The sequence below is a fragment of the Colletes gigas genome, unplaced genomic scaffold, assembly GCF_013123115.1.
Source record: "Colletes gigas isolate AHSC1104 unplaced genomic scaffold, ASM1312311v1 Colletes_gigas_Sc00005, whole genome shotgun sequence".
Classification (NCBI taxonomy): domain Eukaryota; kingdom Metazoa; phylum Arthropoda; class Insecta; order Hymenoptera; family Colletidae; genus Colletes; species Colletes gigas.
The window spans coordinates 6,624,827-6,652,387 of NW_025106634.1; the positions used below are offsets into that span (position 1 = coordinate 6,624,827).

Here is a 27,561-nt window from a genome sequence, read left to right on the forward strand (position 1 = left end):
AGTGACGAATCGAGGGAGATGTGCCACGAGGGTAAATGCGACATTTATTTGAAAGAGTGATTAGTGTACAAGAAGGGTGTGAATAAGAACATCGAATGTTGTTTCTTTGTTTTTACCGGTAGAATTGACTATCAATTCATTAAGTAGTCATATTGCATTGCGTTGAATTTAATAAAACTCTTTGTTTTTACAGAGAAACACTTCTACTTATTTTACACCACCAACCTACCGATAAATAATACATTAAAAAACAAGATTCAATGTTCTTATTCACACCCTTCTTGTACACTAATCACTCTTTCAAATAAATGTCGCATTTACCCTCGTGGCACATCTCCCTCGACTCGTCACTCTAGCGACACGTATGGAGATCGCGACATACTACTCACGCGCCACATTCAAACAGACTAAGGATGCCTTCCTTACATATTTATCTTATCGATAAAGGAATCAATCTTCAATGATATTTCTTATAACGTATAACGTTTTCTGCTCCCTTCGATATTACGTATTGTTGGCCACGTTTGTTTTATTCAACAGCATCGATGACGTTGTCTTGACGGAAGCTTTGCCAAGGGAATTCTCCATTTTGTTAATTAATTTTTGGAAGGTGTTTATCCGCGTTAAACCGTGTTGCTCGGCAAGGTCGTCCGCGTCTTCGGCACCGCTTGAAATTCGAGAATTTCTCTCGGAAGTCACGGACTCTGTTATTTTATATTTTTTCCCATTGACAAATCGATTCCACGACCTTTTCTCGAAACTAGATTGTGTCTTTGTTACGTCCTCGCTGTCTTTTTTACAGAGCAATTCCTTTTGTCGTGCTGTAAAGTCTGCTAGTATAGCGATATCGTCGTATAGTTCTTCTTGTTGATCGACGGGAGGGTATTTGTTCGACTCGCTGCTACGTGGTATTTGATAGTGTTCGTCGTTGTCTTCTATATTATCAGACGATACGGAGTCGTTGATCTCCGTACACGTAGAACCGTGGACGTAATTTAATTGCCTTGAAGCTCGCTGAAAATTTATTTAAACGCGTTAAGAGATTTTTTAGATTCGGTTGGTAGGAATCAACAGTACAATCAAACATTGATTTAAACGTTTTTTTTACCCTATCCGATTGACACGTATCTTCAGTTTTATAGGCTTTGCGGCACTCTGCGACGTCGTCGTAAAGTTCTTGTTCGTCGACTGCATCGGCGATCACCGGCGGCTGCGCGTAGACCGGTCTAGGCGGTGGCGGGCATTTATACTCCGATTCTTCTTCCTCGACATTTTGTTTAGCCTCCTGACCGTTTATCAAATTAGATACGTCGTCGTAAGTCGGCAGTTCCTGAACGTTTGTTGGCGGCGGCGTCGGAGTTCTACGTTTCTGTTTCTTCTCGCTTTTCCGCGGAGATTCCTTTCTGCTTCTCACTCTGTCTAGGAACGATTTCTTTTGGGGTGACTTGGTCGGCTCTTCCGTCTTCTCCGGCGTTCGGGCTTTACCCGACGTGTCGTTCGAAAGTGTACTCTGTGCATAGAAACATACAGCGACCGTCAATATCTAAAATTACCGTTTAACATTTTCAAATTTCAGGAAAAGGTGTATCAGCTGTACAAACGAACAACCCAATTTTTTCAGCCACATTCAATGTTCATTTTAAAAGAAAGTAAATGAATGTTCTTCTTCGCCAGTATACGAACGTACCGAATTGAATAGTATTGAAGGTTTTGTTAGGCCTTTCGCTAAACTATCTTTTGTATTAACTAGCTATATGTCAACACTATATGACCGCAAAAGAGCGGGAAGATCTATTGACTTTAAACTTGATTTTATAACTGCTCAAGATAATTTGGATTATTCATTTGTACACCTAATATGATGCTGAATAGGTTAACGCTCGTGTTTTGTGAATGTACTAAAGAACAATGACCTAATATAGTTGTCACCTACCTCGACATCATCGTAGGATTGAAATTTCTCTTTTTTCTCAAGGCGATCTTTTGACACGGTAATCGCGGACGCGGCATCGTCGTACGTCTCCTCGTTTTGCGAGGCAATCGATTGTTTCGCAGGGGATTCGCGATTCTTCTTTGATTTTTTCCCAGACTTATTTTTCTCTTTCACGTTCGCGCAAACGTCGTCGTACGACGTGGATTTTTTCGATTGTTTATCGCCGACTCTAGCTTTGCAAACTTTATTAGCGTTCTCGTAGCAGTGCGTTATATCTTTGAAGTCGTCGATCTTGTGATAGATATCTTCTTCCTCGTCGGAAAGTTCGTACGAAGACGACGAACCGTGCACGGGTAGGGATGGTAATCTTCGAGGAATCCGAGCGGGCAACGGAGGAGCTGGAATAGAAGCAGGAACAATAGGAATAGGAGATTTCGTAGTTTCCGAAAGCGTGTCCTTCGAAGAAGGGGACGGATTTACTGTTTCTTTGTCTATGGCAATACTAGGAACTATCGACGACTCGTCGGGCATCGGTTTATCTATGCCCAACGATTCCACGTCTTGATATCTTTCTTCTTTAAAACTCGAATCTTTCTGAAGCAATTTTTCGTCCGACTGCGAGGTATCGTTTTTCTCGGACGGGCTCGTGGTCAAGAGTTTCGTATGCTCTTTGGTTTCGTGTCTCTCTTCACTGCCCAATTCAGAAATTTGCGCCACCCATTGCTCCATGTCCTTCGGTGTCCTCGCGACGAACTGAAACACCCCCACGATCATAATTAATAACCATTAGATGCTGGTTGATGTTTCGAGACTCGATAATGTTAAATAAGTGTTATTTATAAGTGTTGCATTTACACCTTACTGTAAATGCAATAGTTTTCTTTATAATCATATTCTAAAGTCGTAGTATTACCATTGCGTATAACGTGTTCGTACACCTTACTGTAAATGCAATAGTTTTCTTTATAATCATATTCTAAAGTCGCAGTATTACTATTGCATATAACGTGTTCGTACATCTTACTGTAAATGCAATAGTTTTCTTTATAATCATATTCTAAAGTCGTAGTATTACTATTGCGTATAACATGTTCGTACACCTTACTGTAAATGCAATAGTTTTCTTTATAATCATATTCTAAAGTCCGTAGTATTACCATTGCGTATAACGTGTTCGTACATCTTACTGTAAATGCAATAGTTTTCTTTATAATCATATTCTAAAGTCGTAGTATTACTATTGCGTATAACATGTTCGTACACCTTACTGTAAATGCAATAGTTTTCTTTATAATCATATTCTAAAGTCCGTAGTATTACCATTGCGTATAACGTGTTCGTACACCTTACTGTAAATGCAATAGTTTTCTTTATAATCATATTCTAAAATCGTACTATTACTATTGTTTATAACATGTTCGTATACTTTACTGTAAATGCAATAGTTTTCTTTATAATCATATTCTAAAATCGTACTATTACTATTGCGTATAACGTGTTCGTACACCTTACTGTAAATGCAATAGTTTTGTTTATAATCATATTCTAAAATCGTACTATTACTATTGTTTATAACGTGTTCGTACACCTTACTGTAAATGCAATAGTTTTCTTTATAATCATATTCTAAAATCGTACTATTACTATTGCGCAGCGAATAAGTATAAGCTCGTTTACCTGAAATGTTTTACTACCCGGGCAAATGATTTCGAACGTGGACTCGCTTCTTCGTTGATCACGGGGGATCGCGTTCGGTGCAGCTCGAGCCGTGTAGCCGCGAATCGGCAGGATCATGCACGGACGATTATCGTGATCGCTTCCGTAGATCAACAAGTGCAATCCGACCAAACCTGCGACGTTCGCGTGGAAATTATTTGCTTGTCCCGTGCGGTCACGGTTCGCCGTGACCCCTCGAATTCCCACTTACCGACCCAATATTCCCGATACTGTTCGAAAACGAACAGCTTCTTTCCTTCCTTTCTGTAAAGGGGACCGTACTTCAGGCACTTGCTTTTGGTTTGAGCCGTCGAGAAGTTCGCGTAAGCGTCCATCAACGTGCTCTCCGCAGTCTCCTTGTCTTTGCTCTTGAGATCATCACCGTCGACGTTATTCGTCGGCTCGACCGTGTCAAAGCTCTCGTAATATTCGCACTGCGATTGTTTCTGCGGTGGGTGTTCCTCCGCCTCCACGTATTCTTGGCCCTCGGCTTCCGTTTTCGACGCGATCACCAAACCTTTCGATCCAGCCGCGTTCATGTTCAAATACGCCTCCGGGGAGGTCGATCTTTCGATTCTTTTCACCATAAACATCGTCAAAGTATCCTTCGATCGTATCAGCAAGCTATCTCGGATACTCTCCAAGCTGACTGGAAGCTTCACCTCCCTCAGGCATTCCAGAAACTGCACCACGTCTATAAAACGCATAACTTTTACGAACGCTTCGTTTATTGTCTTCTCTCTCGAGCTTTATTTTACATTAAACACGGTTTGAAAATCAGCGTGGTCGATTTAAAAATAGGAAATGAGCTCATGGTTGATCAGGAGGTTTCAGTTTTTATTATTGTTTTATAATCTCAATATTTTATTTCTTCGTTAGGTATCAAAACACGTAGCGCGATTGAAGAAAATAAGAAATTGAGTACACTTACCCCGAAGTATCCCAGTAAGCTCGCCGTCGCATCCCATCGTTGCGTTCTACGTTCGATCGTTCTTTGGATCGGATCGCGCCTAAGCGAATTCGAATTTGTTACGCAAGAAGAATATTACCAAGACAAACGATCGTTTGGCACAAACTGTCATCATTCGTACTATAAATTAACAGGATACGGCGATAAATAATGGATAGATAAGCATACGTCCGGCCGACCATAACACGAAAGAAATATTTGATGCTGTATCGCGCGCACTATGTAGTCACTAAGCACGTACTATCGAATTTGCGCTACATTAATTTCTCCTACTCGAGTATTACACATTTGGCAATATTTAATTATCAATACAATGTAATGTAATTTCTAGTTTTTCAACGGCCACTCGAATTTATTCGCGTTAACGTTCGACAACTTCACTTTTTTCATGGTGACTTTCGACGCAACGGGCAGAAACGATCCGTAAAAATGTTACGACGTCGTCTAGTTAAGATTCAACGAGTAACAATGCACGTGGGAGCAGCAGAAGGCGATCGACTCCCGCAAAGACTGTCGCCGTCACCGTCGCCGTCGTTTCCCTTCGGAATCATTCGCCTCGCCTTCTTTCTCGTTGCTCCGACGAACCTCTGACTCACTCTTTACGACCGTTCTCTCCAGCCCTAATCTCCCTTCCTTGTCACGTTCGTGGCATCTTCCTCCAGCGCGACACCAAGCGACGTTTTAATTGATCATTCCAATTGACGGAGTAAGAAACTACCGAGAAACAAACAGCCGCTCGCATTCCACAGACCGTTGTTCGTTTCTTCTTCGCGAATCATGCCCGATTCGAGTTGGCCCTTTTACTTGTCAGAGTAAAAATTTCAATTATCCGGAATGCTCGATCAATCGGTACATTTACGCCGACTATTTTTCGGTAAACGTTACAAATTATACAGAGCGATAGAACATTTGTATCAGCCCTTATATTTTTCACCGCGAAGAAGGCACGACCGTGACTATCAAAACTTATATTTTATGTCTCGAAAAAATACATCGCGGTAAACGTTTTATATAAATTAAATGTAAATAAAAAAATCTGGCGCGAAACGCCAAACGATGCAGCGATCGACGATCCACCGGGAGGTACCGTTTCCCTTTTCAATGGGTCTGCCAAGGCGCTTTGCCGCGGACATTGCCCACTTGGTGGGCATAAACGTTCGACGAGATCTCCGACATTTCTGGAAACGGATCGGCTTTGGCCTGTTCCAGTTCCTTGTCTACTTCTTTCCACGTGGTGTCTTGTATCTCCTAGCCGCGTGGACGATAAACGATCGATTAGGGGGCATAACGACGGCGAAGAGAAATGCTCTCGAGACTTACTTTAATTTCTTTTTCAGTCTTCAAGCCGTTCTCCACGAGAAGAGTAGCCAGCATCATGATAGGATCCGCCTCTGTCCTTACGGCGCTTATTTCTTCTCTGGTACGATACGAGGTGCCAGGATCGCTCATGCTGTGCCCGAAGTATCGATACGTATCCATCTCCAATATGATCGGGCCGTTTCGGAGAGCATAATCTCTGGCAAACCTGACGGCTTCGCGAACGTCTATGAGCTTCATTCCGTCCACCTGAGAAAGAAATCGAAAAACGACGGGATTCGCTGTTAACCCTTTGCACTTCTATGTCGAGTGTGATTCGATATCAATTTTAAAGAGATATCGTACACTTAAAAGTTACAAAATACAACAACAGTGTAAATAAAACAGATATTTTAACAGGTAAATTTCAAATAAAACGCTTAAAAGCGTTGGGAGCTGCTGGTAGCAAAATTGAAATATAATTCGGGGTGCAAAGGGTTAACTAAAGCTACATCGTTGTCCGTACCACGGTTTTCTATATCCAGGACCAAGCGTTTACCTTGACTCCTGGAATCAGATCTCCTCGAGTGTAAAAGGCAGTGTTCGCCGAGTGTCTGTCTACCACGGTTCCCATTCCGTATTTGTTGTTCTCGCAAACGTACACTACCGGCAGATTCCATAGTTTCGACATGTTGTACGCCTCGTAGACCTGACCCTGGGACGCGGCTCCGTCCCCGTACACCGCCCACGCGACCCCCCCAGTGCCATTGTACTTGTGAGCGAATCCCAATCCAGCACCGATCGGTACCTGTCGATACACGTTCATTCCACGAGCCTGTAATCTCTAAAGATCTCAGATCTCTCAGATCTCTCACCTGACCGCCGACGATACCTTCGCCCCCGTAAAACTGCGTCGCGTACATGTGCATCGATCCACCTTTGCCTTTCGACACACCTGTTCGTCGACCCATTAGTTCCGCGAGAACCTCCCGCGCCGACACGCCGAAAACCACCGCGAAACCGTGACACCTGTAAGCAGTGATCAGGCTGTCCGTGTCCTTCATCGCCATCTTCATCCCTACGGCAACCGCCTCCTGCAAAACGTCGTATCATTGTACTCTTTGTTCTCGTTTCAACATCATCTCGCTTTCCTCGTGTCAACCTCCATCCTGGCTAACCAGAGAATATTTACCTGACCGGAATACAAATGAAGGAAACCGTTTATCAAACGCAATCTGTACAATTCCGCGGCCTTATTTTGCATTCGTCTGATATAATTCATTGTTCTCAGCGCGTAAATGGCTTCCTCCTCGTTTAACGTCGCTTTCTTCGACGGTCCACTTTCCAAGCGATACAACTCATACTTCTAAACGATAGGGAATCATAAAAGAGGCGATAGATCTATGAGCTTTGTTCAATCGAAGTACGTAAAAAAATAGGAAATATTTCAATCATAGTTTTGCTATCTTTGATACTGATTCTCAAATGGGAAATAAGAGGTGTTTAATTACAATTTCTTTCCAACTTAAAATTGTTTATTGGTATTTGCGACGGTTACAACAAACCTCTGAATTATTTAATAACGTAAGATAAATCTTACCGTGTCTATTGTCACTTCCTTGGTCATTCCCCTATGACGGGGAAAGGAAAGACATTGATGTTTCGTGCACCTTCTTAATAATCTTGAGAAATACATTTTCCGACCCAACGTCCAGTATAGTAATCGATCGATCGCGTGTGTGCTCGTCGACCGCTACACGAAATAGGATTCGAAGATCCATTCGATTAGAATTCGTCGTGTCGCGCCGACCGACGTTGAAACATTGCCAGTTGACGTTTCTCGTGTCCCGATCGTTGACAAACGACTATATCGTGCACGAAGGATCGATCATGATATTTTTATCGTCAATTGTAACAGATGTTCGCGTGAACGCCGTAAACAACACGTTGGACGAAGCTCGAATTCGCGAGAGCTAAAAGATTCATAAAGCTACGTTTACAGAGTTGTCGCATTTATTTTATTTGATTCGTTTGAACAATCATCGAGATTTCTAAAATGAACTAGAAATCGCGCGAAGAAGAAATCGGACGGTCCGTGGTGGCTTCTAACCGATAACTATAAGGTAGTCGAGCATGTTCGATAGAACCGCCTGGACGAAGAAGTCGCGACGTTCTTCTCGACACTCCCCACCAGGTACTAGTTTTCGGGTGTAGGTTGACGTCCTCTTCCTCAGATTCCTCGACGTCGTTCTCCAGCGGAATGCGTCGTAGCGCTCGAGCCAGAATCGGTGATCGCAGAATCGTGCTCGACAGGTCATCGGAGTATTTAAGTCCGCGACTAGATTTTATTTGTTTAGTTACCTTTACAAACCTTTACCTTTACAGGAAATGATCCAGGAACGTTAGGGAGAATGGGAAAAATTGAAATGATTACCGTATCAAAGGTTCGATGCTGAACGAGTTAATTAGCACGGACGAGGTTTCCTCTTGTCGCGATACTGTTCCGTCTGTGAACGCATTTACTTCGGAACGAGCCGTAGACACGCTCGTAGAGGACGACGAGGAGATCTCTCGCAACTCCTGCTTTAACGTAATCCGCAAAAAGAGTCATCGCGTCAAGTACGATCGATTCAAAATATAATTACCTGCCTTTTTTCGCGACGATTTCGCGCGAACGGGCACACTTAGGCGATTCACGCTCTCCATCTGGTTTTGCCAGTTGTACGAACGTTCGACGTCGCGGAAACTTTGCAACGTCTGTCAGCGATTAGCAACGTAACACTTAATTAATTACACTATCCAACAAACCTTTTTTTCTGTTTTGCAGTATCCACTAGATGGGCCTAGTACTACAACGATACTAGTATACTGGAATCGCCTAATGGATACTGCAGAACTTATATGTTTATACCAGAAATGATCTAGAGATCACGCGCGTTTTTTAAATGGATTTTTAATCGAGTCCCGGATCCGAACGCATTCGGTCACGACTGTTCGACGATTATCGAGTTTCAGTGGAAGTCGAGGCGTCACTATAGTCCACGGATACGGGAGTTTGAAGGTCTGCGAGGAAGACGCGTCGTCGAAAGAATCGGTCACGATCGTGATCGCGTTCGTTCGATAGCAGCGACGATAACGCCCGTTCCATTTTCTTCTTTCGCGTACCTGCGGCCGAACATTGTCCCTCCAAGCTTGACGACGCTCATGCCGCGGACAAACTGGATTCTCGTGCATGGTTTTCGTCAACGAGGAGTGCGTGTGGGCCATTATTCGTTCGATCTCGATCTACGGGAAGAAAAGCAATCGAAGGGGCACCAGTTTGGGTTGCCATTATTAAAATAAATAAACGAAACAAACCTTGCAACGTTTCGTCCGTTTTCGTGGATTAATCAGCGAGAGTCGTCGGGACGAACGATCGAGAGGAAGCAGTTCGCGTTTCGTCTCTCGCTGTTCGTTGGGATCGCCGAACAACCCTTTGGATTCCGCTACCTTGATCATAAACAACGAGTCGAACTGCATCATTTCCTTTCTTTTTATCACAGCGAGGAAACATCCTGGATCCAGCATGTGACTGACGTTCTCTCCGTAAATGTCGTCGATACTGCCCACTTCGAAAAGATCGCTGTCCGGGATCTAGAATTTTTTAAGAGAGAGTGGTTAATCGACCGTGAGTGATCTTAAGGTACAGAGCAAAGAACCTTACGCTGATGTTCGCGGAAATCATAGACACACGATCGTCCTTTCCCGTTTCGTTCGATCTTTCCAGCTTGCTCGTCTTCGACGGATCCCTGCCTTCTTTTGGCGCCTTCTTCTTCGTCTGCGAAAAAAAAACCAGGAAGAAATAATCAACTACCGCGAGCTTCGACGGATCAACAGCCTTACCGGATGATCGCGTATGTACTTCTCCGCGGCCGTTCGGTTAACGTAATCGACCACTTGTTGAACCATTTCCGTCGTCTCCGAGGGCAAGATCGTGTGCGCTTCGTATATGAGAAACTGAACGTTCGGCCTGGTCAAAGCGTATTTCAGAGTGGACATTTGATCGGCCAACAGAGCACGCGGCTGCTCGATCTCGTCCTGGTCGTCTTCGGTGGCGCAGGCGTTCGTCAGCGATTCGAGAAGATCGGCGTCCCCACCGCGGGCCACGGCAAGATCAACGATATCCCTGACACCGGTATAGCTGCACGGCGGTATCGCGAGAACTATGGTAGCTCTCTCCAATTCAGCAATCGCGGGATGCGACGAGTATCTGAAGGAACGGAAACTTATGGTCAAAGGGTCTGTGCAACTTTTGTCCTGAAGTTCAGTGGTTTCGGGTTTGCTCATCGGTGGTTTAAAGAGACAAAGTCGTACTTTTCTGAGAACACGCGACACCGTTGCAACGTGACGCCGAGGTCTCTTAAATACGTTTCGTATTCGCAACAACGATCACCAGCTCCGAAAGCCAATAGTCTGCCGGCGTCTTCGATGTCCTCCAGCAACTCGGCCAGGTATCCCGTGTGTCGAGGAGCAAGCGAATGCGTCAGAACCACCGGGCCACAGAAACGTCCGACACGAATCGCCCGCGCCAATGCCGCTGCGCCCAGACACAACGATTTTTCCTAGTCGATCGAACACAAAACGTTCGTACATATCAATTACCAGACTTGACTACACCATCGTAGATATTTACTCACTAGAAATACGAAACGATGATCGCGAACAAGACTGGACACGGCCACGGTCTCCCGTGCTTTCTCGTGCAAGTTGACCATCCTTGGGCAAATCGAGTCGAACACGTAACCGGTGTCCTCGAGCTCCGTCGGGTCCCCGTTCTCCGAATGCACCAACTTCAACTTGAGCATTTCTTGCAGGAATTCCGCCTTGTCGGGGATCTTGTTGCTGTTGACCCATCCGGTGGCCACCGCGGCTTCCTTGCCCCAAGTGACGCCCTCGATGATACGCAAACGCGCCGGCAACAGCTCGTCTTCGCGTTTTCGAGCATCGCGCGCCGATGAAATTTGCACAGATTATCGTTACCGGTGTACTCGCGATATCTACGTCTCTTTCTCTACTTAATTTCTACCGTGTGTTTCAACGGATCCCGTGTTCAAAGGATTTAAAGCGCAAAGGTATTCACCGAGACTGAGCGCCGAGCCGCGGATTCGCAGACGCGAGACGCTCGCGGCTAGATGCGTTTTCGCCTCCAGAAGAGCCTTTTCGATGTCCATCAATCCAGCAGCCTAACGAACGAAAGCAGTTCACTTATTTCCATATCGTATAACATCTTTACGATAATCGACTTACTTTAAACATGTTCTCGCGCTCCTCGACGGCGGCGATCTCGCCTCGTCTCGCGAACTTCCTCCCTTGCATGTCGTACAGCAGCAACCAAACGATCCTCTCTCGATCCTTCAACGAGACGTTGCGACGCCAAAATTGTACCTCCGTCAGAGCGCGGCTGAAAATCTTCTTGTCTAAGGAGAACGTGAAAAGAAAATATATGAGAAATTTACATTTTTTAATCGGTTAACGAGGGATTAAGAACTTACATCTAAGTACGTCGTAAACGAGTCCGAATACTCGACGCATCTCGGCCTCGTCGGAATAGGCGGGGGAAGTTGAATCTCTTTGAAGGACCTTTGCAGCCAACAAAATATCGTTGACGCGCCAACCCGGCTGAACACAGGCTTCCGTCATCGAACCGACGATCCCGCGTACGCTCGTCACTGACCCCGTCGATTCTACCACCCGATTTTTCCTTGTTTTACCCTTCGAAGCATACTCGCAAACCTCTGGTTCCCATTCCCAGTTGTTCCTCTGCTCCTCCACCTTCGACTCCGTGATCGTTATCGGCTGCGTTTCCGTTTTTGGGCATTGCATTTCCAGTTCAGCTTCGCCCGCCCTAAAATTTCAATGCTTCTTAATTTTACGAATCGTTATAGCGATTGATCAATTATTTAAAAAAAAGGGATCACCTTTTCATCACGAGTTCCGCGTCGCATTCTCTTTGCAATTCAACCAATCTATAATAGACACGATGTCGCCACTCTTCGTTGCTTGGCAAAATCAAGTCATCCGCTTCCTCGTTCAATTTCTCGTCGCGAAGCTGGCTACAAATCGATATCCATCTCGCCAAAACGATACGAAGAATTTTTGCATACTCGACGAACGTTCTTCTATTTCGAAACCTGACGTTTCCCCGGGTCGTCGACGCATCTTCCAATCCGTCGTCCTCGTCGTCCTTCGTGCAACCAAAGCTGGTCGCCATTGGAAATCGGTATCCCCTACCGATCATAAACACATTTGATTCCTGTTAGTTATTATATTTTTTACAATTTAGCTATGCCTGTGTTATTTCTAATTCCCTTACCAAATGAAGAACACTGGAAACTCGGTATAAAAGTCGTCGTTTGTAAAGATAAAGATCGAATCGATGAAACACCGACACGCTACCCAAAACTGTCGAAACGTTGATGAGAATATTAGCTTGCGTTGGCTTAACGAACGTTGGAAAAACGAAAGAGATGTGGGGAGTGCGACGAAATCGAAATCCTCGTACGCGCTCGGTGACTTTTCCGTTACAAAGAGAGCTCGAGAAATGGAAGAAACTGTTAGGTTCCTATTTTACTACGGCAGGATTGTGTCGCAACGTCGCGTGTTCCGGCAATATGTTTCGCGAAATTGCGAGCGACGATCTGCACGTCGGTCCGCAGCGATCCATCCGATCCACGATAGGGCCGATCGTCGACCGTCTCGACGATCTTATTCCGCCGGTTCCGTGTCTCCTTCGTGCCTCGCTCCATTTATGTATCGCATTCTATACCATGATCGTAGATAGGCAAAACGTCGTGCATCACAGCCGAGACGATAAATCTCGGAACGCTGAGTGCATCGTGAAATTTCATGCGAATACACCACCGTTGAATACTGTCGATCGTTGACGATAAGGAAGACAATTATGTGCTAAAAACGAGTCGTTTGCTCAATGTATTCTTCATCGAGTATATCTTTCGACGAACAGAAAAAGATTTCCTAGAAAGGACAGAGCGGAACGGAGCAGGATAGTATCGACCGCTCGTCCTCGTCCTACGATTACGCGTCGATCGATCGTTTAATACCGGTAAATTGCTTGAAACAAATCGCTGACATCAAACAATTTATTCGAATCTTTGTCAAACTAGACAGCGGAACTTCGATCGAGCTTAAATTTAAATTACGTGTAACGAAAGGGAATTATCGAGTAGAAATTATCGAACACAGTTTCAAAAATTACACAATATATTTTTTTTATCTTGTAAAATTTATGACGAACGTATAAAATGTAAAATGTTTAATTCTAGTTTAAACAACAGCGTCAAAAAAAATTAGAACCTTCGAATGACTCCCCGCCCTCCCACCCCGGTAAATGTGTCAATAATTATACGTTTGCTATTTTGATACACAAAATATATTCTTTGGTTAGTATATCGGTAATACCGTTAATTGCAGCGTTAATTTGTCGCGTCTTGTTAAGTTCACTTCGCCGACGAAACGTTTTTCCTTTTCAGTTCATGCCTTTGTACTTAGTAAACAAATTGTACAATACTCGTAGAGTCGACTTCAGATCCAAATTTACGATATCTGTGAACAGGATGAAATTAATTTTACTAATTAATATTTACTCTCGACAATTATCTTGACGACTTGCCTTCCGACCGGGCTTTAGGTTTCGGTAGTCCAATATCTTGCATAATGTCGAATGCAAACGAAACGTTGTGCACCTTTTGATCGTGTGTTTTAGGTGTTAAGTGGAAGCTACCCAGAGGGACGAAAAAACCCTCGAGGAGACCAAGTAAAAGCGTTAAAAATACTCCGTCGTGAAATTGCGTATCCAAATCCGTCACCTCCAAGTGCACTTTACTCAGATGTTTATTGACGAAAGTAATCAACGACTATGAAATAAAAAAAAAAAACATAATTTGGACGATTTTGATTAAGGTTCGGTTGGCTCATTTTTCATATGTCAAGCGAAAACATACTTTTTTAACGACAGCTAGCTTATCGGGCGGATTATCGAAAAGATCATCGAAAGCATCGCGTTCGCATCGCATTCCCAAATCGTCGTACGTCGATGTAATTTCTTCTCTGATCGTTCTGTGTATCAATTGGCCATCCTTTTTACGTACAATGACGACTTGCGCGGCCACTCTCTCTGGTAATCTCACGGGAGCACGGAATTGCCTCGCCAAACCGACCAGTAAATGTAGAATAGCAACGATGTTCTTTGAATGAACCAATTCCACGCTCCATTTATAAGGAGGGTATCGATCTAATACGCGATTAGCGGTCGACAAAACAACGGCCAATTTTTGTTTCTGACCTTCCTCTGACTGAGTCACTTCGGGAACATCCAACTTTTTCCCTGTCAATTTCTCTAAAAATCAATAAGTTAGTGTTATTAGTGACTTGTTGTTTTAAACTTAAAGCTTAAGCATACCTAACAGCTTCTGCAATATCTGTCCGTCATAAAGATCTTCTGCAATATCTTTCACAATAATACGTTGATCAGCCAATTCATCATTGATCCATTCGATCAAAACAAATATCAATTCTTTGAGCTTGGAGTCCTCCAAAGATCTAGGCTCTATCATGGAACGTTCTTCATTTTCATCTAATGCATATTCTTCTGGTGGCATTTCTGGATTAGCTGCATATCCTGGTGAATCAATTGCATACTTTCCCTCTTCTTGTACTTTTTGCACTGCAAACAAACAGATAGAATACATTCCAGTAATTTGGGGCATTGGTTACTCAAGAAAACCATTTATTTGGGACAAATTATTCTAGTTCTTGTGTGTCTCAATTAGCTGAAAACAACTGTAGAAGACAAATCTATAGCCAACTATAATTTTAAGAAGACTTTGTAGAAACACATTGACGAACATGAATCTGTATTATGATTTTTACTATACAGCAAAATTCGGCAAATTTTATTCGCGAAGAACGAATAAAAACATTAGATTCATTAGTGGACTAACTTCCATTTACGTTTCATTCGTGCATTCATTTATAAATTACAATTTATTAAGAAATTTTGTAAACTGACATTCAGGCAAGCAAGATCGCGAATAAAAACTAGTTTACGAATGAATTTGAAATTTTTATTCGTAATTCATAAATAAAATTTACGCAACTCTTCTATATAGTGTGGTTTATAAATTTATTGACATAGTTGCAGAGGAGAATTTGAAAAACAAACAAGTCATACCATATATGGAAGTGTATTCCGTACACGCAGAAAGGGAGTGTGAGCAAGATTACTTTGATGATGTTACACTAAACACAACGCGATACCTTCTTTAATTCGCTTCTTTCGGCCCAAGGTTCCAATTTTATCCCAGAAACTTTCTTCCTTATCATCCTTCTTTGCAGAAATAGGTGGACGTGGTGATTTTGGACGAGGAGACGCCATCGTTCATAGCTGTACTCCGAAAAGTTAACTACACCCTAAGTACAACACCAATGTTACCAGACGGCAGTCCAGTGCCCAACTGAAGCTGCCCCACCACTTACGTACACTTATACACAGCCACATATATGTTAGCACTGACGCTTCGGTTACGTAGCTGTACATTAGTGTGTGTAAGTAGGGGGCAGCTTCAGTTGGGCACTGGACAGACTGCGGTCTGGTAACACTGCCCTATACCACAGATAACGTCATCCTGGTCATCTCTTAAAATACCTACGGAACTTACAATCTGATTCAAGGCGAATGAGATACACTGTATACCTTGATATTGCTTTTGCTTTCATATCCCGCGGTCATTTGAAGCGTTTATTACGTAGTAATTTTAATTTTTAGTTTCTGTATGATTAAACAGAAGATAAATACATTATTGAAGCAAAATTGCAATGAATTTAATTTAAATCGGTAAAATGTTTTCTCACGCCGATGAACCAATGATTTATACATGCATATGTTATGTTTGCTTATCAACAAGTTTTTCGATAATGTAGCAGTTTTTTTGATTATGTTTTTAATTATCGAAGCATGGGATTCCAGGAAGACAAAAGAATAATGCTTGTTTTATTTACATATTCGTATTGAAGCTACGGATTGAGAAATGCTAATCTAGAGACTAGAGACTTTTCTTTCATACGTCTTTCACGTGGCTTCAACGTAGAATCGAAGTATTTTTGAATACTTTTAAGAAGGTTAAGTCTGTGTCGTGTATCGATTATTGAACAAATATTAATTCTTTGGGCATACCGATATTCCATTCGCTGTAATTTATAAACGAAAAATGATGGTACGTTTCTTACTAAATTATTTACAAAATTCTTGTGTTTCATATTTATTACAATTAGGTGATTCTGAATATGCAAATTATTTTCATAAAATTTATATTTTAAAATATATATAATTTAATCGACGAACAATAATTTATAACGATGATTAGTTATGTAATGAAATACATACTAAATAATATTGATATTTATTTAGACTAAAAAGGCTAAAGTGGCAACAAAAGGAGCAAAACAGATTGTGGAGGACAATAGAACAACATTAAGCTTTTATCGTAACATGATTCTTGGAGCTTTTGGAATATACTTTACTATTATGATATTCTTCTTTGAATTTACAATAATGTCAATAGTAAGTTTTTTATTCGCATCATCATGACTGGATACTTTGGAACAATGCACATAAAAATATGGTACTGCTAGAATCAATGTTTATTATTATATTATACAGTATATTATAATTCCAGACATTAACCATATTTTCTGGAATTGTATATATAGGAAGTTATCAATTTATGAAATATATAGCACAAGCAACATATTCAGAATCTGGAGTTCTTAGTGATTCTGGCATTGATCTTAATATGGAAGGCGGTATAGCAGAGTAAATATTACAGACCATATTAATAACATTTTAAAATAATGCAACATGTTTATTACATTTCAAGTTATGTTTCTTACATATAATAACACTTTGTTTTATTCCAGACACGTAAAAGATTTAATTATATTAACCTCAGGGGTACAAGTACTTTCGCTTATATCAAATTATTTTTGGTGGTTATGGCTTCTTGTAAGTATATTTAATAAAACAAACAAAAAATTTAAATATAAAATACTACATCACGTCATAAAACTATTTAAAATTACACCTTTTCACTTTTTGTATGCTCTCCATACACATTATTAATTATTCAATGTGCTTAACTGGATTATGCAATTTTTACATTCTGCTATTATAGGCGCCAATAACAGTAGGTTGGATGCTATGGAAAAAAATATTAGCCCCATGGTTCTTTGCACCCGCTTCCGAACAACCCGAAATTAGCGAAAAGAAACAACGGAAGTTGGAAAAAAAGATGGCAAAGCGGCATTAATGTTTCCTTCGAAAATGCAGATGCATTTTTAATAAATATTTATGAATTTTGCGGGAATGGGGATAGACTTGAGCAAGATTACGAAACAGAAACTGCCTTTGTTTCAGCTTGCATTGTTTCATATACTTTACTTCATTTACTGAAAGACTATTGCCTTTTACACAAATTTGTATAAATACCGTAAAATTAATTATCGTGAAAATCGAATAATTTTTATAAGCACTATCGCATTAATTTCCATAACAGTGCTCCAGCATTCAAGAAAAGAATTTTATAATGAAAAGATTAATATAAAAATAAATTTTATAATTTTTAACGTTTATACTATTTTCCATATTTACTTGTTAATCGCTATATATTATGAAGTTTGTTACTTCCTCTGATAACATACATAAACATTGTTTTTACAAGAACTTAAAATGTAAATATGCAGAATGTAGAGTTTTATATGTACATATGTACATACATACAAGTTTCCACGTGTGCGTCAACGTGTATTTATAATAACAAATGAAATTCGTTATATAGGTATTATTCTACATATAAACAGATAATATAAATTAAATACTCTTATTTGGCTTTGTTTCATTTTTAAGTATAATACTAAATGGAATGTGCTTATCACCGTTTTTCTAATCTGCTTCATAAATTTCGAACCAGTGCATCACAATTGAAATACAATAACATGTTAAAATTGGCCCATCATATTAATGTTAGTTATAATAATAATTGTATATTTACAGTAATATAAACTACACGTTTGTATGAACTAACGTAATTTATTAAATTTCAGTATTTGCAAAAGAATTGTGCAGCAAATTAAAATTTTGTATTTTAAAAATACTGAATGTTATTTATTAAACACTAGTATCATATACTGTAATAATATTATTTGGAAAGTACTTTTTAGTTCTACTGTGACTTTTCCAACAAAACTGTAATATGATAAATTGCTGTTTGTAAGCTCAAGTAGATTATAATTTAAGGAGTATCAACATCTAAACCCTTTTTTCTTCTGTATTCATGTTCCGACTGATATTCAGGCGAATGATTATGATCGTGTACACCCGTCGGCATAAATCTTTCCGCGATAACTGCGCATTTACCTTTACATCCGCGATGTTGTTCCGCGCATCGATAATGAGATCTGTTCAAAACCTCTGAACGAGATGTTAAATTATAAACATACCCCTCGTGAACTAATTGCGGTCGACCTCGCGCAGATAGTCTGTAAATTACTGGCTCTACGGCTATAATTTAAAACACATCACATCAATATCTACTCTTCTCTTAACTCGATTATTAAATTTTATTTTTTACAATATTACTAAACAAGCTTTTACACGTAAAAGTTGTTCACCTTGTTGAGTAGGACTTTCTTTCGAAGTCTGTGCATCGTTCGTCTCAGCGGAATCCCCTTTTTGATCATTATCATAATTTTTTACTACAGGAATATTGTTATCTTTATTTTCGTGCGTAGAATCGTCTGTATCTTTATTTGTTAAAAACTGAGCTTTTTGATTATTATCATCTACCTCTTCATTCGATAAATCATGAACATTTTCTGATACAGTAAACGTATTACATTTCTTTTTCTTGTCGCTTCTTCCTGCCGTATCGCGAGTCCTTTTCCTTCTCTCTATCGTTTCAACATCTTTGTAAATTTTATTTATCGCGTTTAAGTGCGAGTGATCAGTACTTTCAGCATTAGATTCTATATTTAATTGATCGTCGCAATTGGAAAATGTTTTTGTGCTACTTGTGTCTTCCGTTGCGAGTCCTCTGATTTGCAATGTTTGCGCCACTTTTAAGAAAGTAGACAAATCTTCTTGCTTAATGTTAATCTCACCTTGATACATGAATTTCAACAATGATTCAATTTCTGTATACTTCATGTCTTTAAGAATAATTACTGGATGCTGACAAGGATTTTCCTATAAAATGATCCTAAGAAGCTCTTATCTGAGCTATTGTGACTTATAAGTATATTTAATATATATAATATTAATTTCTATACCTTAAATATATTTTTAAAATATGGACTGCACACTGACAGGACCAACTTGTGTGCCTGTAACAATTGACCCTCTACAGCGAGTGTGACATCGACTAGATCATTTTCAGTAAAATGACTTAAAAATCCAGATGTCAAATTGCTAGAGAAGTTGTTCCATCTTAAGGAGAATTGTTCTGACAGCGAAGTTTTTGCCATTTTCACCTGTAAAGAATAGAAATTTTAGAACAAGACATTTTAATGAATTTACGTTATAAAAGTGTGCAAATGTTAAAGACTTTAATCACTACAAGTTTAATTTTCTACTATTAAACGATTTTTATAAAATTCTAGAGAAATCGTAATTCATTCCGACTCTCGATAAAAACAAGTTATTGCATTTATGTGTATAAAATACTGATATATCGACTACGATACGTATAAAAATACTTGCAGATATCAAAGAACGTAAAGATCGGTAATATTATACTATGTTACGCGTTATGAATCATACCATCGTGACAAACTTACAATCGATACCGAAGGAATCGCGATTCAAACATTTTCGAATTGATAATACAAAGTACATACTCTATAATCTCTCTCTATATATACGCATATAAACATGCATACGTAACGTGCATCGAATATGCATCGGTAGGACTAAACATTGTTTGTTTTAGAATAAAAAATTTTAACAAACATCGTCTGTGTATAAAACACCAAAAGAGATAATGATGCTTTACACAAAACAGATTTATTCTGTGCACGCAAGTTTATACTTTTCGTGGCAAAATATTTTGTTACAAAAGAATTCTTAAGGTTACATCATATTTTTTTTATGTACGTAAATACATACGATCGTGCAGCATATATAAATAATAATCGTAAATTATTGCAATTCTGAACGTAGAACGAATCGATCGTATTAAAGGAAAGTGGAATCGTGCTCTCATCAATCGAAGGTTTATACGTCATTTAAAATTTCGAGATGTGCTTGAACGTGTTTTTCTTCAATAACTAGTTTTCAAAACAACGTTAGATTATAATTCGTTATACTTTTCTTTTGACAACAGAGATATTATTTTCTGTTCAATACACGATGTAAATTACCAAGAAACTTTTACTGACTTTGTAAATTAAAGGGATATATATTTTGATTAGTGGCAGCTGACTTACATTTGCTTCCTTCATGACCGTATCGTACAGTGAAGTTAGCAGCATATGAATGCATATTGTCGCCGACAGCGTGTTAAGTCAATGTAAATCCTTTTTACGTGTCCCTTAATCAAGCCACGTCAAAATATTTATTTAGTACAATGGTAAGTACAATGCTCAGTTTGAAGCAATGTAATCACTTAATAACATTATCGCGTACTTCATTTTACTCATATTTACCACATTAAGTATCTTACGTTCTGTTAAATTAGTTTTTTTCCCAGTTGCATTCTATTTTTCAGCCAGAGTTTCGCATGTTTAACAGTTAGTTACGATTACATTTTAGTTAAAATAAAAATATTTGACTTATTTAGTGTACTGCAGGCTAAACAATTAATAATAGGTTAATAAATCGATATAAGTATCTTCTTGTTTAAATTAATTTTGATTTTTATTTGATTCAGGTGGAAATCGAGTCTATGACGAGATACGTCTCTCCTATAAACCCTGCAATTTTTCCATTATTAGCAGTGGTATTATTAGGGATTGGAATATTTTTCACAGCCTGGTTCTTTGTATATGAAGTCACTAGCACAAAATTTACGAGGGATATGTTCAAAGAATTATTAATATCTTTAGTGGCAGCAATATTTTCTGGGTTTGGTGTATTGTTCTTACTTCTTTGGGTTGGCATTTATGTATAGGTATGTAATTTAATCAAAATTAAAATAAACAAAGCACAACAATCCATATTTGCGCGTACAAGATATCTCTTTGTATTTTTGTTTCAGGTTAATGGTATGGATACTAAATATAAATTTTTTATGTCTGTATGTAACATTAAAAGATTTTGCATTTAAATAATTATATAACAATTCCACATTGCGTAAGAATAAAAACAATGTATTTTTACTAAAAACGTGCAATGTAGTGATTTGTGTATACATTTATTATACAGTAAATAAGCATTTATATTTCTTAATATCTAAAATTTCTATCTTAGTTCCATTATTTCTTTATAATATAAAAAGAATTAAATCGATTATTTTTTACAGATTTTTGAGTATATCGCGTTTAGAAATATAATTTCGTTAAACAGTGGTGATTTAATCTCTTACTGCAATACTTAAACCTTCATTTATTCTTTTACACATATGTATATAATATTTTTTATTTCATTTTCTGTATAGAAGCTTCATATTCATATAATTCTTTTTGTTACAAACAATATGTATACAACATGAAATAAAAAATATGCTGAAACATAGTATTCAATCCATAAGGAATACTTTCTGGACTTGCAATGATAATTCCTTGCCTCTAATATATTTATATATCTCTCTACTTAATATAGTATTTATGTAATTCATTGCGAATACATCGTTTGTAATAAAATAAAATATTAAATAGCGTAACTTTATAAAAATCAAACAGATAACTTAACCAGCCAATCCAGCTTTTTGGCGACAACGTTGCATCAGCGCTCTGAGCATGAATTGCCTACGCGATAGTTGCCGTACTTGTTTCAGAAACGCGTCCAAGTCAATGATACCGCAACGTAAACCTTCGCCGAGATAATATATTGCATCCTCCGTGGCAGCCTCTTCCGCAAACGCATTCAACATTCTGTAAGTAAATAATTAATAAACGCACGTTCTCAAAGAAATTAATAAACACGCGGTTCACTAAACACTTACTGTTTGTAAAGTGGTGCGATCGTAGTAACAGCTTCATCAACGTCTATCGATTGATTGTCCGAAAGCTTCGAGATTTCTTTCTCCAATTCGGTTTCTTTGTCTTGAAGTATATTTATATTCTTTTTGAGCTCCGCCTTCTCTTTCTTCAATCTATCGAACAAGTCGTTAAGATGATCGGAACCGCTCATAAGTTCTTGTTGCGTACGTCGTAATGTTTCTAGTTCGGCCACTAATTGCGAGAATTGTTCTTTGAGCCTACGTTTTAATTTATCCTCCACCGCCGATAATAACGATGCTCTGATATGTTCCTCCCCGATTGTACCCGATCCGCTGGCAGTGCCAGGTATCGTCGGAGACTTACAAAGGATGAAAATTTAATCAGTATTCGAATCAAAGGCAAATAATCGTCTTATTTAGCGAAATCTTCGACTCACTGGTTGCGTCGTTGAAGGATACGGGAAATTATATCCTTGCGGTGGATAATTCGAAGCGGTTCCGCCGTAAGGTACGTAATTGTGATACCGAAATCCTGATGATGGTGTAGGCATGTATGGAGGATATACGTTACTTCCACCCGTATACTGAGAATTTTGTAGATGAGGCGGAAAATTAGAACCGCCAGGTCCATGCATGATAGCTATAGAAGTTTACCGCCGTTAGTATTAGAATCGACTAAAAAGATATTCGTAAGTTACATCGTCTTACGCATTATGGGATACGGTGTAGTAGTTGGTGGGTTCTCTTGTCGTTCTTTGGCAACGACAGGTGGATTTTCTCCAAAGGTCACGATCATTATTTGAATTAGACTTAGTAAATCGGACGAATGCTGAACATAGAATAAATTCATAGTTATTATAAAGGTGTTATGGGGTACTTAACAATAAGATATTCACATAGGTAATTACAATATACAAATTACTCACTGGCAACCAATCATGTAGATAAGGTAAATAAATCTTTCCATTATGATCAACAAACATGCTGATTTTTATATGCATGTCAGCTGTAGGTTTAACGTAACACATGGGTGCGTTATTTGGGTGTGTATCCATTAGCCATATACATACAGGAATGTTGTAGCAATTACCTGAGCACGGAAACGAAAATTATTTTCATACTGTAACTATCATATATAACGAGTATTTTCACAGATATCGTATTACCTTGATAAGACACAGGTATTGTGCCTTGTAAGTTGATTAATTCTTTGCACGATCCATCGTTAAACACTAGCATAAAACAACATGTAAATTAAATAATTAATTAATATCAACAAGGTTTTCTAAAACTATGCATTCGCAAATATTTACCAAACGGTTCTACTTTGTAATGCAATCCCTTGTAAAGACTTAGAACGCTATAGACGTGCTTTTTGGTGGTTTCTGGATGTTGATACTAGAAAGTACAGTGGTTGTTACATCGTGTCATCGAAACACATATGTTGATAAAATTTCGAGTGTACATTTATAGAAAAGATACGTACCATTAAAACACCTTGCCTCAGCTTCACTTCGTCTTGCGGTGTCATCTTTACCATTTAACCTAGCGTTTTAGTACGATTCGTCGCGTAAGAAAATCAAAAATAAATATTTTTATTCTAAACGCGAACTTTCCTTTAACAATATCGAGCGTTCAATTGAAACTTAATGCTTTTGCGAATCAATTAATCGATCAATTATTTGCGTTCTTTCTAAACACATAGACTTCAAATTGATGTTTTTACTGCTACCCGTGCATAACCTAACGATAATTTCGATCTGCTTTGTATAATATACCTTCCTCGACTTGCAAACGGACGAACCAATTATATTCCTTCATCTGTCATTGAAGATAGTATTTTGAAGATTATAATATGATCATTTTACTAATAACTTACGATCAGAGAACACGTAAATCTACTTGAATGCAGTCGATCACACACGTTTACTATTATTTGGTGCTGCCATCGACAAACTAGCGCGCGTTTCGAAAACATTGAACAAGAATTTTTTAATTAAACAATTCTTTACCTCTTTTCTTTGATCGCTAGATATCATTATCATTTCTTTTTTACAAGTTCACGTATTATTATTATCGTCGGTACGTAAAATTCGTAAAGAACGAAAGTCTGGCCGCAGACAAGGTATACGAGTAGACACCTTATGAGCTTACACCTTATGAACTTTCGTGGCCCAAATTTACTGTCATACCGACCAGAAAATTGCTACGAAAAGATTGACTTTCCGAAAAATCAGTTCTGAATTGAAATAATAAATTTAGTTGTCATTAGTCATCAGCAAAGTCGTAGCAAAAAAAAATTTAATGATAAACGGAAAGGGAAATGAGATAATAGTATTTTGACGCTTATCTTCTTGGGTATTCTTATTCAAGAAACTTTTATAAAGGCTGTAGTGATCGAGTGAACGTTGCTAAGTCTGAACCTGTGGTCGCTGTAATTTTTAATAAATGGCGATATTCGATTTTGGTAGAATCGAAGGTTTTCCATCGCGATATACACCGAACGAATTGCCAGTATTATTTGACGTGACGGAAATAATCGTCATAGTATTTTTTACTATTATAGGAATCGCTTATTTCAGTGTCATATCGGGTAACAGTAAAAAACAGGTACCTATATTATTTTAACTATTAATCGAATTTTGTGCATTTTAAATGTCATTAAAGTGAATTATATTTAAAGTGTATTTACACGTGCGTGAAAGTGATGTCCAGCGTTACAATAGGATGTTTGTTAGTTGGTAAGAATTGATTTATAAAACAAAATAAAATCAGTTCAAGTGTCTTCATTATTTTTAACAATAACAATACAATTTGAAGTGGAAAATTTTGGGCAAGAATGGGAGGTGGGTTTCGCGAAAACTAGAGCTCCTTATCGAGCTGGTGAAGAGTACGAAATCGAGGCTCTCATAGGCATGAAAATAGGCTTACGATCAGTGAACGTCACTTTACAAGGTACCCGTTAATGAGAAATATATTTTAACAACAAAACTATTGTTTCCATCGCGATTCTTAACACGTGAATTATTGAAAATTTGTCGAATTAATTTAAGGTAAAGGAGAAGATGGAACACCTCTCGCGAAAGAAACTATTAACTATAACGAAAGATTTTGGTGGACCTGGGATCAAGGAAAATTTGGATTTGGCCCATACGGTATACGAATGTTAAAGTTATCATATTAAAGATTTAAAAAGTATAAGTTTCAACGCATCGATCTTTATTGAAGCTGGGCTTTTGCAACGAAACTATCGAGATGCACAAAAGAGAGGCTTACCCATACCGATTCTTTGGACCGTCGAATATTTGACGATCGATGGCGAAGGTATACGTTTTGGTAGATTCTATCGTACTGCTGGCTGGTATTGTCACATCTTGTTATGGTTTGTATGTCCTATATTCAAGCACACGCGAGGTATATAAATAATAATAGGAAAATTTTATTATTGAGAACAATGGTTCGTTGTCTTCGAATTTAGACGACACTTTGACTAGCAATTGAGAACAACTAAAACAGACAAGATCGGCGTTTTTATGTCTTTTCAATTGTAAGACAAGGAAGAACATAGAAACGGACGTCGTTCCGACGCTCGTGTGTCCCCGGCCTTGACTGTGACCCATCGGTGGGACATGATTTGCACTGCCATCTACGGCAAAACGCCCAAGTTTGTCGTGGAACAGTTCGTTGAAGATAACGAACTATTTGACGTCAAATATGGACGTTGTAGCAACAGAAGGCTTGAATGTCGTCACTGACGTGTCAATTTAGTATTAGTTTTCATCGGTCTTCATATGCCACATGCATTTAACTTCCGTTCCTGCACAATGACTAAATAATATTAATTGATTGAATATATACCCTTTATTAATAATAAAGATTGAAACTTTCTGTCACAAGGGTGGGGATATGCAAATTTATTGTCCATTCGATCTACTGACACACGAGTGCATTATTAAATTAAATTGTTAAATTCATACACCTTTCTTATTAACGTAACTTCGTTACATATTTTTGACAAATTATTATTACTCCTGTTTTAACATGCCCATGATAAATTTGATGAAATAGGGCAGCGTTTGCTGGATGGATATTGGCCAACATATTTTTACAGACCGTGGGTCGATACGCGGCATATTTTACCGCGACAACTGGTATCTTACAGATATTAGCCTGCATTGTATGGATTGCCGTGCATAATCCAACTCCCCTTGTAATACCTTTTGAAGATGATACCATACGCATACGTCTTGGCCAACACTTTTGGATGACGCTTTGTTGCGGTAATGAATGACAATAACAAAGGAAGTGGGGCATATTTGGACTGTCTACGACTTTTGTTTTTGCCATTATTCACATTACAAGAAAGCATCCATATGCATCCGGACATTCAAATAGGCTGCACTTTCTTTAATCCTCGTTAAAAGTTAAAAAAAGAAACAATTATGAATACATTGCTTTTAAGTGGATGATATGCAAGCGGGAGTTATTGTAGCCTTAAACTGCTAGGTGGAAATTAAATTTTATTTCACGTGTTAAAATAATTTGTCGTTACAACGATTTAGGTATAGCGTGTATACTGATTGCTGCGTTATTAATATTTATGGATCTTCGATACCCGAACACATTGTCGACATTTTTGGGTATCAATCCACTTACTCAATACGATGAATACGTTGTACGTGAGTAACTTGTAGTCACAATAAAATCAACTGGCTATTTAAGGTTACTTCCTCGATCGTGGATTATATCGAGCACGATTTTTAATTTTACGTCGTGCCAGTTTGTCTTTCTATTAAGATTCTATCAAACTAGTACAAAAAGACGAGAATGGTTCCGTAGTAACTTTGAACAGCCAACTGATGTTGATTTCTGACTACACTTTAGATTTTGATAATGTTTATCGATAGAATTCAGCGAATTAGAAAACATAATGAAAACTGAAGGCGAAGACGATAACGACATTAAAATGACTACAATTTCCGATGATCCAAGGTTACGTTCGAACAGCGTAGTAAGTTATAAATATTGATAGAAAAAGTTGATATCTAAAATTAAACTATTATATCAGAATACGTTAGTTGATCAAACATTACAAGAGCGAAGGATGTTTAACACACTTAATACATACATTTCAGACGGTATTAAAGAGAAGGTCGACCATAAAGAACGCGCAGAAAATGCTCTTTCGCTATCCCGTGACCGCGAATATTAACAGCGACAAAGAAAACGAAGAGATGTACATAAACGATTTAATACGGTAATAATCATTTAACTATTTTCATGTACCAACGACTATGTTTTATGAATGTGATTATTTTATAGGCCATCGTGTTCGTATTCAAAGGAAAGTAGTAAAGGAAACGAGGATCCTCGGCCACCGATATTACCAAAAAGGGTCAAACGTACGAAAGTGTTCGTATAAATAAAATTTGTACCCC

The 27,561-nt window shown here is 38.7% G+C and overlaps 8 protein-coding genes across 18 annotated transcripts; 2 read left to right on the forward strand and 6 right to left on the reverse strand.

Moving 5' to 3' along the window:
* Positions 1-432: 432 nt before the first annotated feature.
* LOC122395101 lies at positions 433-5,059 on the reverse strand. The gene is made up of 6 exons (XM_043392431.1): positions 4,581-5,059; positions 3,861-4,343; positions 3,611-3,783; positions 1,934-2,686; positions 1,109-1,510; positions 433-1,014 (listed from the first exon to the last, which is right to left on the reverse strand). The coding sequence occupies exons 1-6, from the start codon at positions 4,615-4,617 to the stop codon at positions 505-507; spliced, it is 2,358 nt and encodes a 785-aa protein (XP_043248366.1). The 5' UTR covers positions 4,618-5,059; the 3' UTR covers positions 433-504.
* A 658-nt stretch (positions 5,060-5,717) lies between these two features.
* On the reverse strand, positions 5,718-7,565 carry LOC122394974 (pyruvate dehydrogenase E1 component subunit alpha, somatic form, mitochondrial-like). Its single transcript, XM_043392211.1, has 6 exons — positions 7,516-7,565; positions 7,108-7,281; positions 6,791-7,009; positions 6,475-6,723; positions 5,940-6,185; positions 5,718-5,867 (listed from the first exon to the last, which is right to left on the reverse strand). Exons 1-6 carry the CDS (start codon positions 7,540-7,542, stop codon positions 5,718-5,720), a joined length of 1,065 nt encoding a protein of 354 aa, XP_043248146.1. The 5' UTR covers positions 7,543-7,565.
* A 349-nt stretch (positions 7,566-7,914) lies between these two features.
* LOC122395290 lies at positions 7,915-12,165 on the reverse strand. The gene is made up of 14 exons (XM_043392733.1): positions 11,873-12,165; positions 11,447-11,799; positions 11,202-11,371; positions 11,035-11,137; positions 10,592-10,881; positions 10,269-10,516; positions 9,798-10,164; positions 9,619-9,726; positions 9,273-9,548; positions 8,848-9,200; positions 8,724-8,793; positions 8,561-8,672; positions 8,350-8,518; positions 7,915-8,253 (listed from the first exon to the last, which is right to left on the reverse strand). Exons 1-14 carry the CDS (start codon positions 12,163-12,165, stop codon positions 7,977-7,979), a joined length of 3,189 nt encoding a protein of 1,062 aa, XP_043248668.1. The 3' UTR covers positions 7,915-7,976.
* Positions 12,166-13,299: 1,134 nt separating this feature from the next.
* LOC122395137 (beta-parvin) lies at positions 13,300-15,431 on the reverse strand. 2 transcript variants are annotated; one of them, XM_043392502.1, is made up of 5 exons: positions 15,231-15,431; positions 14,374-14,637; positions 13,916-14,310; positions 13,585-13,828; positions 13,300-13,517 (listed from the first exon to the last, which is right to left on the reverse strand). In XM_043392502.1, the coding sequence occupies exons 1-5, from the start codon at positions 15,346-15,348 to the stop codon at positions 13,441-13,443; spliced, it is 1,098 nt and encodes a 365-aa protein (XP_043248437.1). In that variant the 5' UTR covers positions 15,349-15,431; the 3' UTR covers positions 13,300-13,440. The 2 variants fall into 2 exon arrangements, with proteins under 2 accessions (XP_043248437.1, XP_043248438.1); XM_043392503.1 differs by having other exon boundaries at positions 15,145-15,275.
* Positions 15,432-15,839: 408 nt separating this feature from the next.
* LOC122394997 (transmembrane protein 208) lies at positions 15,840-17,278 on the forward strand. 2 transcript variants are annotated; one of them, XM_043392254.1, is made up of 6 exons: positions 15,840-15,889; positions 15,987-16,186; positions 16,381-16,533; positions 16,649-16,785; positions 16,890-16,974; positions 17,144-17,278. In XM_043392254.1, the coding sequence occupies exons 2-6, from the start codon at positions 16,181-16,183 to the stop codon at positions 17,276-17,278; spliced, it is 516 nt and encodes a 171-aa protein (XP_043248189.1). In that variant the 5' UTR covers positions 15,840-15,889; positions 15,987-16,180. The 2 variants fall into 2 exon arrangements, with proteins under 2 accessions (XP_043248189.1, XP_043248188.1); XM_043392253.1 differs by lacking the exon at positions 15,840-15,889 and having other exon boundaries at positions 15,900-16,186.
* Positions 17,279-18,245: 967 nt separating this feature from the next.
* Positions 18,246-20,469, reverse strand: LOC122394995 (longitudinals lacking protein, isoforms H/M/V-like). 5 transcript variants are annotated; one of them, XM_043392249.1, is made up of 4 exons: positions 20,451-20,469; positions 19,296-19,496; positions 18,639-19,212; positions 18,246-18,528 (listed from the first exon to the last, which is right to left on the reverse strand). In XM_043392249.1, exons 1-4 carry the CDS (start codon positions 20,463-20,465, stop codon positions 18,260-18,262), a joined length of 1,059 nt encoding a protein of 352 aa, XP_043248184.1. In that variant the 5' UTR covers positions 20,466-20,469; the 3' UTR covers positions 18,246-18,259. The 5 variants fall into 5 exon arrangements, with proteins under 5 accessions (XP_043248184.1, XP_043248187.1, XP_043248183.1 ...); XM_043392252.1 differs by lacking the exon at positions 20,451-20,469 and adding an exon at positions 20,131-20,412; XM_043392248.1 differs by lacking the exon at positions 20,451-20,469 and adding an exon at positions 19,863-20,099.
* Positions 20,470-21,484: 1,015 nt separating this feature from the next.
* LOC122395001 (tumor susceptibility gene 101 protein) lies at positions 21,485-25,684 on the reverse strand. Of its 3 annotated transcripts, none has more exons than XM_043392260.1 (9): positions 25,406-25,684; positions 23,610-23,668; positions 23,437-23,521; positions 23,290-23,355; positions 23,050-23,213; positions 22,832-22,952; positions 22,561-22,763; positions 22,127-22,482; positions 21,485-22,055 (listed from the first exon to the last, which is right to left on the reverse strand). In XM_043392260.1, exons 2-9 carry the CDS (start codon positions 23,661-23,663, stop codon positions 21,869-21,871), a joined length of 1,236 nt encoding a protein of 411 aa, XP_043248195.1. In that variant the 5' UTR covers positions 23,664-23,668; positions 25,406-25,684; the 3' UTR covers positions 21,485-21,868. The 3 variants fall into 3 exon arrangements, with proteins under 3 accessions (XP_043248195.1, XP_043248194.1, XP_043248196.1); XM_043392259.1 differs by having other exon boundaries at positions 25,400-25,684; XM_043392261.1 differs by lacking the exon at positions 25,406-25,684 and adding an exon at positions 23,902-23,986.
* Positions 24,303-27,560, forward strand: LOC122394999 (dual oxidase maturation factor 1-like). 3 transcript variants are annotated; one of them, XM_043392256.1, is made up of 10 exons: positions 24,303-24,733; positions 24,807-24,864; positions 24,944-25,078; positions 25,177-25,278; positions 25,352-25,505; positions 26,192-26,403; positions 26,686-26,802; positions 27,031-27,134; positions 27,259-27,380; positions 27,446-27,560. In XM_043392256.1, exons 1-10 carry the CDS (start codon positions 24,572-24,574, stop codon positions 27,543-27,545), a joined length of 1,266 nt encoding a protein of 421 aa, XP_043248191.1. In that variant the 5' UTR covers positions 24,303-24,571; the 3' UTR covers positions 27,546-27,560. The 3 variants fall into 3 exon arrangements, with proteins under 3 accessions (XP_043248191.1, XP_043248192.1, XP_043248193.1); XM_043392257.1 differs by lacking the exon at positions 26,686-26,802; XM_043392258.1 differs by lacking the exons at positions 25,352-25,505; positions 26,192-26,403.
* The last annotated feature ends 1 nt before the right edge of the window (position 27,561 follows it).

Coding starts and splice junctions, on each gene's coding strand:
- LOC122395137 (XM_043392502.1), bottom strand. CDS start 15,348: ATGGCGTCTCCTCGTCCAAAATCACCACGTCCACCTATTTCTGCAAAG. Junction 14,311..14,373: donor GATATTGCAGAAGCTGTTAG/GTATGCTTAAGC, acceptor ATTGATTTTTAG/AGAAATTGACAGGGAAAAAG. Junction 13,829..13,915: donor AGCTAGCTGTCGTTAAAAAA/GTATGTTTTCGC, acceptor TTTATTTCATAG/TCGTTGATTACTTTCGTCAA.
- LOC122395001 (XM_043392260.1), bottom strand. CDS start 23,663: ATGGTAAAGATGACACCGCAAGACGAAGTGAAGCTGAGGCAAGGTGTT. Junction 22,483..22,560: donor ATCCTTCAACGACGCAACCA/GTGAGTCGAAGA, acceptor ATCCTTTGTAAG/TCTCCGACGATACCTGGCAC. Junction 22,056..22,126: donor ATCGCACCACTTTACAAACA/GTAAGTGTTTAG, acceptor ATTTACTTACAG/AATGTTGAATGCGTTTGCGG.
- LOC122395290 (XM_043392733.1), bottom strand. CDS start 12,165: ATGGCGACCAGCTTTGGTTGCACGAAGGACGACGAGGACGACGGATTG. Junction 11,372..11,446: donor CGTTTACGACGTACTTAGAT/GTAAGTTCTTAA, acceptor CGTTCTCCTTAG/ACAAGAAGATTTTCAGCCGC. Junction 9,727..9,797: donor AGTACATACGCGATCATCCG/GTAAGGCTGTTG, acceptor TCGCAGACGAAG/AAGAAGGCGCCAAAAGAAGG.
- LOC122394995 (XM_043392248.1), bottom strand. CDS start 19,898: ATGTTTATATGCGTATATATAGAGAGAGATTATAGA. Junction 19,497..19,862: donor ATATAGAGAGAGATTATAGA/GTATGTACTTTG, acceptor TATTCTTTACAG/GTGAAAATGGCAAAAACTTC. Junction 19,213..19,295: donor ATTTTAAAAATATATTTAAG/GTATAGAAATTA, acceptor ATCATTTTATAG/GAAAATCCTTGTCAGCATCC.
- LOC122394974 (XM_043392211.1), bottom strand. CDS start 7,542: ATGACCAAGGAAGTGACAATAGACACG. Junction 6,724..6,790: donor AAGGTATCGTCGGCGGTCAG/GTGAGAGATCTG, acceptor GTGTATCGACAG/GTACCGATCGGTGCTGGATT. Junction 5,868..5,939: donor AGACTGAAAAAGAAATTAAA/GTAAGTCTCGAG, acceptor CCACGCGGCTAG/GAGATACAAGACACCACGTG.
- LOC122394999 (XM_043392256.1), top strand. CDS start 24,572: ATGGCGATATTCGATTTTGGTAGAATCGAAGGTTTTCCATCGCGATAT. Junction 24,734..24,806: donor CGGGTAACAGTAAAAAACAG/GTACCTATATTA, acceptor TTATATTTAAAG/TGTATTTACACGTGCGTGAA. Junction 27,381..27,445: donor TACATAAACGATTTAATACG/GTAATAATCATT, acceptor ATTATTTTATAG/GCCATCGTGTTCGTATTCAA.
- LOC122395101 (XM_043392431.1), bottom strand. CDS start 4,617: ATGGGATGCGACGGCGAGCTTACTGGGATACTTCGGG. Junction 2,687..3,610: donor CGGGTAGTAAAACATTTCAG/GTAAACGAGCTT, acceptor GGGGTGTTTCAG/TTCGTCGCGAGGACACCGAA. Junction 1,015..1,108: donor ATACGTGTCAATCGGATAGG/GTAAAAAAAACG, acceptor ATAAATTTTCAG/CGAGCTTCAAGGCAATTAAA.
- LOC122394997 (XM_043392254.1), top strand. Junction 16,786..16,889: donor ATGGAAGGCGGTATAGCAGA/GTAAATATTACA, acceptor GTTTTATTCCAG/ACACGTAAAAGATTTAATTA. Junction 16,975..17,143: donor TTTGGTGGTTATGGCTTCTT/GTAAGTATATTT, acceptor CTGCTATTATAG/GCGCCAATAACAGTAGGTTG.